This window comes from Pseudonaja textilis, chromosome 12 (genome assembly GCF_049901715.1).
Source record: "Pseudonaja textilis isolate UNSWEBS1 chromosome 12, rPseTex1.2, whole genome shotgun sequence".
Taxonomy (NCBI): Eukaryota; Metazoa; Chordata; class Lepidosauria; order Squamata; family Elapidae; genus Pseudonaja; species Pseudonaja textilis.
The window spans coordinates 15991682-16004010 of record NC_142001.1 but is presented as its reverse complement, the minus strand read 5'-3'; the positions used below and the strand labels follow the sequence as shown (position 1 = coordinate 16004010).

At 41.8% G+C, this 12329-nt stretch overlaps 1 protein-coding gene across 1 annotated transcript in view; it reads left to right on the top strand.

Annotated features, from left to right (window-relative positions):
* KLHL4 (kelch like family member 4) overlaps positions 1 to 12329 on the top strand; it is a 36056-nt gene that overhangs the window by 16876 nt on the left and 6851 nt on the right. The window contains exons 2-6 of the mRNA XM_026703148.2: positions 990 to 1169; positions 2834 to 2970; positions 4695 to 4891; positions 8392 to 8604; positions 9939 to 10125. Coding sequence (XP_026558933.2) covers positions 990 to 1169; positions 2834 to 2970; positions 4695 to 4891; positions 8392 to 8604; positions 9939 to 10125 — 914 coding nt within the window. The remainder of the gene's footprint in view (positions 1 to 989; positions 1170 to 2833; positions 2971 to 4694; positions 4892 to 8391; positions 8605 to 9938; positions 10126 to 12329) is intronic.

Here is a 12329-nt window from a genome sequence, read left to right as displayed (position 1 = left end):
AGAAGAGGGGGGGAGGGGTCAACCTATTCTCCAAAACACCTGGAGACAGGACAAGAAGCAACGGATGGAAACTCATCAAGGAGGGAAGCAACCTAGAACTAAGGAGAAATTTCCTGAAATTAAGAACAATTAGTCCGTGGAACAGCTGGCCTCCAGAAGTTGTGAATGCTCCAACACTGGAAGCTTCTAAGAAGAGATTGGACAACCATTTGTTTGAAGTGGTGTAGGGTTTCCTGCCTAAACAGGGGGTTGGACTAGAAGACCTCCAAGGTCCCTTCCAACTCTATTATTCTGTCTTAGGTCTGAGTTCAGCCTTCCATATTGCATGTATCTTTTAAGGGCTCAGTCAGTGTTGGCAGCTTCATCTGAAAAGTAGGTGGACATTAGGTGATACAGAGCAAGATTCCTTTAATGCTCATTTAGAGACCTGAGCTGTAGGTAGCTCATTCTGAGAGAGAGCGAGAGTTGGAGTCCCAGTTGACTGGAGCAAATGCCTTCGGTTTTCTGTAGATGATGGTCTTTTGCACTATACCTGGATTATGTTTTCCACCTGTTGTTAACCCCAATCCATCATGGCTAACTCATAAATAGGTTTAATGGAAATGTAGGTTATGAAACCCAAAGTCGATTCAATATTTCTGGCCGGAGCCATTTCAGACTTTGAAAAAAAAAATGCCCCTTTGTGTACAAAACCTTAGAAATAGCAGCCTGGGACCTCACTGGGCTCCTTGTGGGTCTCTGGCTTGCTGAATTGTTTTCCTGGCTATTATTATTTATCTTCTGTAAATAGTTTTTGCAGGGGTCCCTGTTACCTCTTAAATGTCAGAGGGAAGAAAGAAGCTGTCCCTTGGTACCTATCCTAGTGTATGATTCCAAATAAAAATTAATTCTAGGGGAAAGTCATTAATCTACCTCCTGGGTCTCTGAATGTGGTAATTTCCATAAGCAGCAATTACCTTGTTTAAAGCAGTTCATTTTCTCGCTAACAGGCTATCGGTGAGCAGCTCCTCCTCCTCTTCTATGGGAGTGAGCAGTAATGGAGCTGATAACTATTTCCACTCTGCAAACCATGCTGAGCAAACCTTCCGTAAGATGGAGAACTACCTGCAGCAGAAGCAGCTGTGCGATGTCCTTCTCATTGCTGGAGACCACAAGATCCCTGCTCACAGGTACCACCTTTTTGTCCACGTTCTTTTCATATCTCGGAGGAAACCTCGATCAGCCTGGATAATATGGAATTAAGATTGCCGTACAAGTTTTGGAAATGGATGAGAGACACTGCAAATCTCACAAGATCTGATTAGGGTCACATTCTGCCAAGCGTAAGCAACTAGATCCACATGTGAAAGGTTCAAGTTCTTCAAACACTTTATTGTGTTCGACCTATTGTACATGAATCTCCTCAGACAGCTCGCCTTCCCTCTCTCATCTTCCTCTCTCTCTCTCTCTCTCTCTCTCACACACACACACACACACCACACACCTCTCTCTCTCAAACACACACAGCTCTCTCTAACCTATCTATTCTATCCTTTATCTATCATCTATGTATTCATCTATATCTATCCATTTATATCTTTCTATCCATCTCTCTCTCTCGCCATCTATCCATCCATCTATCCATCCATCCATCCATCCATCCATCCATCAATTATCTATCTATCTATCTATCTATCTATCTATCTATCTATCCTTTATCTATCATCTATGTACATCTATCCATTTATCTTTCTATCCATCTTTATCTCTCTCTTTAACTATCCATTATCTGTCTGTCTGTCTGTCTGTCTGTCTATCTATCTATCTATCTATCTATCTATCTATCTATCTATCTATCTATCTATCTATCTTCTATCTATCTATCTATCTATCTATCATCTAATCTATCTGAAATTTATATAGCCACCCATCTCATCAAAGGTATGACTAGGTGGTGAACAAGAATATATGATATTTTGTGCAGTGAGATCAAATAACATTGGAATTAATCTTATTATAGAGTTCTAAAATAAGAACCGTAAGGACTGGAGACATAACTTTAAAAGCCATTAGAAGCACAAAGAAAACCTATTTTGCCACCATATCATTGCCTTGCCTGCCTTCTTTTGTAGAGAAATCGCAACTAATCCAGCGGACTCTTTTGAAATCCCCATGCTATAAAACTGTCTGTGTAACTACCTCCCCAAAGGGTAATAAATGACCCAAATGTCATTTACAAAATGAAAGTTAGACCCACAAACCATAAAGTAAGTGTGCAAAGGCAATAATGGTTTGCTTTGGTGATAATGCCCATCAACTTCCAAATAGGGAGAGTTTGAATATTTAGAATATCTAACTAGGTTTGCAAAGGGATTCCTCTTTGTCTGGAAAGCAAAACGTTTCTCCAGAAAAAAATAATAAAAAAAAATTGAATACCGATTCACTGTTTTCTCTAGACTTCAGGGAAATTGAATACTGATGGTGGGTCAGGTACGCATCACTCCACCGACACATCATTTGAATGTTAAATGTTTTAAAACAAAACAAACTCTCAAAGGATGAAAACAATTGCTTCTGGCAGTATTAAGAACAGATAGAAATATCAATAGCAATTCGATTTATATATCACATCACAGTGCTTTTACAGCCCTCTCTAGGTGGTTTATAGAATCAGCATATTGCCCCCAACAATCTGGGCTCTCAATTTACTGACCTTGGAAAGATAGAAGACTGAGTCAACTTTGAGTCGGTCAGGATCGAACCGTTGACAGCTGGCAGAGTTGGTCTGCAATACTGCATTCTAACCACTGCGCCACTGTGGCTCTTACTATTTCTTTTTGTCTTTGGGGATCAGGCTGGTTCTGAGTGCCGTGTCTGATTATTTTGCGGCGATGTTCACCAATGATGTCCGTGAAGCAAAACAAGAGGAAGTCAAAATGGAAGGCGTAGACCCTGATGCCCTGAAGGACCTTGTGCTCTATGCCTACACAGGTAAATTCTCAACTAGCTTCCATATGTAGTCATTTTCAAGTGGGTCCTTGCTTAGAAGGGTTATGGAGCCAAACATTTATCTGCATTTCCCTCCAGTCACCTCCTCACTTTCTCACTTTCTCACTTGATCTATTGGCAGGAGAACTATTTTTCCAGGATCCAATCTGGGTTGGTCACCAAGACCAGAAGTTTAGTCTTCTGAACTTTCAGATTAATGCTGGAGCTCATCCTCAGGGAATGTGATGACCCAAAGGGGCGTGTTACAAAGGCAACCCAGTCAAATAAGCAAGAAGAGTCCCTTTATTATCTCCAACTTTGCCCCCAATGTCCAGGTTACCTTCGGCTGGAGAAAAACTCTCCCAGGAACAGCCTTTCACTGTAGAAAATTCAGTCCAAAACAAGGTACACACAAACTATAAATTAAAATTCAAACAAACCAAACCGAAGTAATTAGTGTGACAGGGCAGGAGAAGGAATTTCAGACTTGAAAGCATGGCAAAATTCACATGGTTGGGAAGACGCCAGGAGCACAGATAAGCCATGACAATACAAGATAAAGTCACATTTGCTCCCAACAGCTTGCTGCACACAGTTTGCCTTTTTTTATACACTGTGTTCCCAGCTGCAGCTAATGAAGGGAATCAGGGCCCTTTCCTCCCCCATAAGCCATGCAACCCACATTGCTCTCTTTTCTGTTCCTCCCTGCGTGCCCTAAGATGAAGAGGGGGTGGGCCTGGGTCTTCCTCTGAATTCCCTCTCCCTTGTTCTACCTCTCTCCTGCTCTGCCCAACCAGACTTTGCCCTTCCCCAGTTTCCTCCACAGCCACTGGAGCCACACTCTCACTCCCTGTCAGCTGTTCATCTTCCTCCTCAGATTCAGACTCCGAAAGGGGCATGACAGAGAATCTCTTTCTAGTAGACTGTGTACCTCTAGCAGACACAGAATGGGCTCCAGCACAAGTTCAAAAGCTTGGAAGATTAAACTTCTTGTCCCAATGACTGACACAGATTGGGCCCTGTAACATTATCTTGGGGCAGTATTCTTCTAGTTATAAAATCAATAATTTGATGGGATTTTTTTGGGTGGAAAGCAGAGTTCTTATAAATTAAGGGAGTTTCTATGTTCTACCTTCATTGTGCAATCATTTCCCCTAGCAACCTTCTTGAGTAGGCATGTTTCAATGAAGATCTTCACTATACTTCAGCTAGTTGGGTTCACAAACCATTTTCATATGAAGCTCAAAAACACAACCCAAGACATTCCAAAGCTGACATAGCTTAGCTTTGGCACATCAGCCAGGACGAGTCATTCAGTAAATATTTGACACATCAAATAAAGTTGTTAGCTTAATATTGGAGGTCACGACAGAGTAAATGGATTGCTGAAAAATGCATTAATGATTTTGTCAAGTTTGCACAAACCAACCTTAGTTGGCTGGGCAAATATTGTTGATCTGATTGAGAACACCATGCAAACTTAGCCATTGATTTCCAGACTAAACTAAACCTTCAGTGTAAGTTATCCCCATATCTCCTAACCTTCCACACTTCTCAAGACCAGAAGGCATTTTTTTAAAAAAAGATGTTATTCATTTTCTCTCTCTCTCTCTCTCTCTCTTTCCTTCTTTCTCTTTCTCTCTCTCTCTCTCTCTCTCTCTCTCTCTCTCTCTCTCTGGGTCTCTCTGTCTCTCTCTTTCTCTCTTTCTTTTAATTGAACCACACAGGCATGCTGGAGCTAAAAGAAGACACCATTGAGAGCTTGTTGGCTGCGGCTTGTCTTCTCCAACTTTCACCAGTGATTGAGGTCTGCTGCAATTTTCTCATGAAGCAACTTCATCCTTCAAATTGCTTGGGAATCCGGTCATTTGGAGATGCTCAAGGATGCTCGAAACTCTTGCAAGTGGCCCATGTCTACACTATGGTAGGATCAGTACTGGGATTCAAAATTTATCACCACAAGTTCTGTGGGTATGGCTTGGTGGTCATGTGACTGGGTGGGCATGGCCAACTTGACATCACTCATGGCCAGGTGGGGAGGCACCTTGCTGAGAGTGATGTCGATTTTATTTAGTTTATTTATTTTTATTTTATTTATTTTGTCAAGCAATTATAAGATAACAGGTATAAGTATAACATAGTTATGAATACATGAAATGGATACATATAAGAAAAATAAAGGAAACAATAGGACAGGGAGGGTAGACATGTTAGTATGCTTATGCATGCCCCCTACAGACCTCTTAGGAAAGGGGTGAGGTCAATAGTAGACAGTCTAAGGTTAAAGTTTTTGGAGTTTGGGGAAGAAACCACAGAGTCTGGTAGAGTATTCCAGATGTTGACCACTCTGTTGCTGAAGTCGTATTTCCTGCAATCAAGTTTGGTGTGAATTTGTATCTATTGTGTGCTCTTGTATTGGTATGGTTGAAGCTGAAGTATTCATTGACAGGTAGCACATTGCAATATATAATTTTATATACTATACTTAGACCGGACCGAAGGCGGCATAGTTCTAGGTTTTCTAGGTCTAGAATTTCGAGTCTGGTGGCATAAGGTATTCTGCAACGAGTAGAGGAGTGGAGAACTCTTGTGAAATATTTCTGGACTTTCTCAACTGTGTTAATATCAGATACGTAATACGGGTTCCAGGCTGATGAGCTGTATTCAAGTATTGGTCTAGCAAATATTTTGTATGCTCTAGTTAATAGTGTGATATTACCAGAGAAAAAGCTACGTAGGATTAGATTTGGCCATGCCCACTCAGTCACATGACCGATGCTGCAGAGACAGGGTGATTGCCTACGTATATACCTTCACCCACTCACTCTGCCCTTGGGCTGACAAAATAAGGAAAAGGAGGAGAAGAAGACGTGGCCAAACTTTTCTGCCTCCTACCCCCTGCTTTGCATGCGCACAAATGGGACAAATAGCGACCATCAGCTGTTTCTTACCTTCCCCAGGGCACGCCAAATGTGCAATTTGTGTGCACGCAGGTAACAGCAACACCGACCACCAGCTGTTTCTTAGCTCAGCTGAGGCGTGGCAATCCGTTCTGCTGCGTGAATCAGCAGAGCTGAAAAACAACACTATATAGGAGAGGTGAGAGGTAAGATCGGGGGCAGGTGGACGGGGCCAGTCCCCCACCTGGGCTCAAGAACCGATCTGAACCGGCTGAATACCATCCCTGGTAAGGATGGGAACTCAGTCGCCAATGTTCGCTGCTTGACAAGACACTGTAGTGAGGGCTGCGTTGGAAGAGGAATAAGAAGATAAGAGAAGATAAGAATAAGAGAATAGCAGAATTGGAAGGAACATTGGAGGTCTTCTTATCCAATCCCCTATTCAGACAGGAAACCCTGTATCATTTCAGACAATCAAGTCTCTTCTTTAAATCTCCCAGTGTTGGAAGATTTCTGGAGGCAAGTTGTTCCACTCATTAATTGTTCTTAGAATAGAATAGAGCTGGAAGGGACCTTGGGGATCTACTAGTCCAGCCTCCTGCTCAATCAGGACAATCTCTTCCATTCAGATAGTTTTTTCTTGAGGGACATGGTGGCTCAGTGGCTAAGACGCTGAGCTTGTCGATCAGAAAGGTCGGCAGTTTGGCGGTTCAAATCCCTAGCACCGCATAATGGAGTGAGCTCCCCTTACTTGTCCCAGCTTCTGCCAACCTGGCAGTTCGAAAGCAGGTAAAAATGCAAGTAGAAAAATAGGGACCCCTTTGGTGGGAAGGTAGCAGCGTTCCATGTGCCTTCGGTATTTAGTCCTGCCGGCCACATGACCACGGAGACATCTTTGGACAGCGCTGGCTCTTCTTTGGCTTGGTAACGGAGATGAATACCGCCCCCTAGAGCCGGAAACGACTAGCATGTATGTGCGAGGGGAACCTTTACCTAGTCTCTTCTTAAAACCTCCAGTGATGGAGAGCCCACGCTTCTCATTGTCAGGAAATCTCTCCTTAGTTCTAGGTTGTTTCTCTCCTTGATTAGTTTCCACCCATTGCTTCTTGTCCTGCCCTCAGGTGCTTTGGAGAACAGCTTGGCTCCCTCTTCTTTGGGGCAGCCCCTGAGATACTGGAAGGCTGCTATCATGTCATCTCTAGTCGTACTTTTCTTTAAACTAGAGATTAAACTAAACTTCCTTGTGGCTGCCCCACAGATATTAGAAAAGAGAGGCTGGGCCAGGAACAAACAGGTTCAGATGGTATCCAAACTCAGAGGCTCCAGCAAGTGGTTTCCATTCCTCTTTAAAAACTTTTACTACTGATCTGGTCTCTTAACTGTTTCCTGCTGGCTTCACTAGATAAAATCACTTCCCATAAACAACCAGGGCTATTTTTGAAGTTTGCAATAATTCTTCCCTGGCTCCTTTTTTTTTTTTTTTTTTTTTTGAAAATATCACGAGAGGGCAGGAAGGTATGAGGCCATCACCTCTTTTGTCACTCCCACCAAAGGCTCTTTTCTTGCATTTTTTTAAAAAAAAGAAAATGCGTGCTCAGCAAGTCGGCGCACTTAAGAAAACAGTGCAGGATTAAACGGCTGCTAGCAAGCCACTGCCTTAATATGCAGATAACTCTTACATCTTTTCTTTTCTTTTTTGTGAGTTCACAGTTAGCATTGCAATCCTATAAAAGAAAGACTAAGGAATGACTCTTTTCTTAAGTTAACTATGGATCCAAAATGTCAGGCAACTGGTATTTCTAAAGAGAAATCAAACTAGGTTACTTTTCCGAAACACCTGAGGTCAAGACAAGAAGTAATGGATGGAACATTATCAAAGAGAGATCCAACCTAGAAGTAAGGAGAAATTTCTGACGGTCCTCATCATCTTTTAATGACCTCCATAATCCCCTACATGGTGGAATCTGGGCAAATGAATGGAGCTAGCAGGAGTGTTTACTGGCCAGATACCCTTCCTATCGCCAATGCGGAGTTTTGTTCAGCAGATATATTCTCATTGTGCCCAGAGAGAGAAATATCTACCTCTACCAAGGATTGAACTCACAACCTCCTGATTGTGAGGTGAGAGCACCACCTCTAGGTCCCCACACCACTCCTAAGGAGAAAGTTCTGACATTGTGAACAATTGATCAGTGGAACAGCTTGCTTTCAGAAGTTGTGGGTGCTCCGTCACTGGAGCTTTTTAAAGAAAAGATTGGACAACCTTTGTCTGGGATGGCATAGGATCTCCTGCTCAATCAGGGGTTGGACTAGAAGACCTTCAAAGTCCCTTTCAACTCTCTATTTCTGTTCTTAAATTATGAACATATGTCATTTTATCCAGCAGTATTTTGGAAGAACCTTACTGTGGGGGGGAAAGATAGGAGAATCTCTCTTGTAAGCCATTGTGACTTTTCTAAGGGGTTGTATTTTTTGTTTTTTAAAAAGTGGTATTTAAGTACCTTTTCTTTGTTGTCTTCTTAAGGAACACTTCACCGAAGTCATCAAGAGCCAGGAGTTTCTGTTACTTCCTGCTGGTGAAATTGCTAAGCTGCTTTCCAACGATGACATTAACGTCCCAGATGAGGAGTCCATCTTCAAGGCCTTAATGATATGGGTGCAGCATGATTTAGACCATCGGCAACAGGAGCTCGGAATGCTTCTCTCTTACATCAGATTGCCCCTACTTTCCCCAGAGGTAGGTTCGGGGTGGTGTGCTAGGAATATTCTCTGAGTAGCTTCTTATGTTGGGAAAGATGGGAGGAAAGAGAAGAGGGCAACCAGAAGCAAAGTGGATGGACTTAATGGAAACGAGGGCAGCGTTGAAAGAACAGGGGCAGAAGATCAGGTTTCAGATGAACAGAGCTGGAAGGGACCTTGTAGGTCATCTAGTCCAACCCCCCACCCAAGCAGGAGACCCTACACCATTTCCGGCAAATGGCAGCCCAATCTCTTCTTGAAAGCCTCCAGTGATGAAGCCCCCATGACTTCCGAAGGCGACTTTTGTTCCGTGGGTTGATAGTTTTTACTGTCAGAAAATGTCTCCTTATTTCTAGGTTGAATCTCTCCTTGTTCAGTATCCATCCATTATTCCTTGTCTGATCTTCGGGTTCTTTGAAAAATAGCTTTGCATGTGAAGGTCCAAATAAACTGATTTATGACTACATAACAAATCTTCTCAACTAATGGTTAGCCCCTGCTTGAAGTGAGATAAAGGTCAATGGAATTCAAGGCAGGTTAGACTTAGTCTATTTGTTACTAGATAGAGATTCTAGGCTGATCCCTGTTTTAACTTCACCCTAGGTTTGGTCACTTCTTCTTCTACAACAGGTTAGGGATCACTCATCATGGAGAAGCTCTATCTATGTGGTTTCTAAGACTAAAAAAATGTCTTGAGGTTAGCTTGCCTTCAGAAGTTGTAGAAGCTTCATCACTGGAAACTTTCAAGAAGAGACTGGACGGTCACCCGTCAGAAATGGTGTAGGGTCTCCTGCTTGGGTGGGGTGTGTGTGTTGGACTAGATGACCTACAAGGTCACTTCCAACTCTGTTCATCTATTAATCTATTAATTCAGTCAGTTGGTCAATCAACCTATGCTGTGGATATAGAAGGTCTTTGAAATGTTTTGTTCAAGAAGTCATTGAGGAAGGACCTACTACTGGGTTAAGAAAAATGCACACATAGTCCAGACATGCTGTTAAAACCCTATTATTTTTGGTCTCCACCTCACCCCGTGATGGAGTTCCACAAACATTTGGTCCATTTCTAGGACATAGTATTTTATATAGAGTTCATTGGCGCTGCAATAGATCCAGAGAATGCAACTGGACAACACAACATGGAGTGTTCACTTGGCTTTATCAGACATTTAAGGAGCCCTGTATTTATCTCATCTAGTGTCCGTTAGATGCACAACCTGGTTCCTAGTCCAGTTAGCTCTGGAAAATAAACAATAGTGTTAATAAGGAATTGCTGATAGAAGGGAATTTCCTGATTCTCTCAGTACGAATAATAAGATGATGTTTGCCTCAGCTTTTAGCTGACCTGGAAAACAGCCCCATGTTCACGACTAATCTTCAGTGCCAGAAACTCTTAATGGAAGCCATGAAATACCACCTATTACCAGAAAGGAGATCCATGATGCAAAGCCCACGGACAAAGCCCCGGAAGTCCACTGTTGGTTCACTTTATGCTGTGGGAGGCATGGATGCCACAAAAGGTAACCTCTACTGTTTGATGAAGTGGCTTCTAAGATCGTTGGGAGCTCAGATCAGGATAAATAAGCTCACTTCTATAATAACACTGAGCCGGTTGTATCAAATATGGGATCTGAACGCTATTATGTGGTCTACCAAGGTTGCTTTTAGGATCCCAAGATCCTGCAGTGTTTTATTTTTAGAGGTGATGGTTAAGTGGAGATCACAAGGAAGAGGAGGAGGAGGAGGAGAAAGAGAGAAGAAGAGGGAGAGAGAAGGAGGGAGAGAAGGGGGGGGAGAGAGTAATAGAGAAAAAGAGGGATAGAAGGGGAGATTTGGATTTCAATTTCCCCTTATAGAAATGTTAACCTCAACTCTACCACAAACAACCCCAGAAAAGCAGTTTTCGAAACAAGTAGCAGCATTATGTGAAAGCTGTCGCAATAATTGTAAAATTGAATGTTTGCATTGATTTAAAGCGTGGTGTTTTGCCACCATATTTCTTTTTATTACACCAGATGAATATTAGCATTATTGAAGAGAGATCGGATCACCAACTTCTAAATTGAAAAGCGTGGTGCTTTACACATTGAAGATGTTTTTTTTTTTTTTAAAAAAAAAGATCACATTGCAATCCTTGCAAAAACATAAGGGCCGTAGGAAATATTAAAGCTGACGTTACAGTGCTTAAAATCCATACTGGGACGCCTTGCCTTTCAAATCGGAAAGAAGGCAGTGGAGTGAATTCAAATTTCATGGATCTAAATAGGACATGAAAGAGCATGGAGGCTCAGTGGCTAAGACCCTGAGCTTGTCGATCAGAAAGGTCGGCAGTTCGGCGGTTCGAATCCCTAGCACCACGTAACAGAGTGAGCTCCTATTACTTGTCCCAGCTTCTGCCAACCTAGCAGTTTGAAAGCACAAAAAAAATGCAAGTAGAAAAATTGGGACCACTTTGGTGGGAAGGGAACAGAGTTCCATGCACCTTTGCTGTTTAGTCATGTCAGCCACATGACCATGGAGACGTCTTCGGACAGCGCTGGCTCTTTGGCTTTGTAGTGGAGATGAGCACCACCCCCTAGAGCCAGAAACAACTAGCACATATGTTCAAGGGGAACCTTTACCTTTTTAAATAGGACATCCTATGTCAGATTGCAGTATTTATATATTTATTTTATTTTGTCAAGCGATTATAAGATAACAGGTATAAGTATAAACATAATTATGAATACATGAAATGGATACATATAAGAAAAATAAAAAGAAACAATAGGACAGGGATGGTAGGCACGTTGGTGCACTTATGCACGCCTCCTACAGACCTCTTAGGAAAGGGGTGAGGTCAATAGCAGAAAGTCTTAGGTTAAAGCTTTTGGGGTTTGGGGAAGAAACCACAGAGTCAGGTAGAGTGTTCCAGACATTGACCACTCTGTTGCTGAAGTCGTATTTCCTGCAATCAAGTTTGGTGAGGTTAACCTTGAGTTTGTATCTATTCTGTGCTCTTGTGTTGTTATGGTTGAAGCTGAAGTATTCATTGACAGGTAGGACATTGCAATATGTAACTTTATATACTATACTTAGATCGGACCGAAGGCGGCGTAGTTCTAGATTTTCTAGGTGTAGAATTTCGAGTCTGGTGGCATAAGGTATTCTGCTACAAGTAGAGGAATCTCTTAAGGTACCCAACTGCTTTTTAAAATCCCAAATACATTCTAATTTTAAAACATCAAGGCATATAAAAGAGTAAGAGTCTTTACTTTTGTAATATATAACTCTTCTTTCTGAAAAATAGGGAAGAACGTATTTTAGATGTTACTCCCAGGAATGTTTGGAGAATATGATCTTTTGCAAATTCTAGTAGGAATCGATCAGTTAGACAACAACCCAGTTATATAATTCAGTTTTTCACCAAGTTTTAGAAATGTTTCACCACAATTCTGGGCTCAAGAAAAATAAAAATAAAAAAGTGGTATCAATCAATTCGGTTTATTACAGTCTTAGACCAGAGACCAGAACAAATAAAAACACCCGGTAAATATACAATTAAAAATTCCAGTAAATTACAGCTAAACTCTGTGATAAAATCCAATGTCAATTATAAAATCCAATGTCAATAATCCAGTGGATTTTATAAATGGACTCTTATGAGAAAACCCAGTGTCAATTATACATGGTCTAACTTTACTAAAAATTACAATTCATAAACCGTGTGGCCCATTGTCAGTTT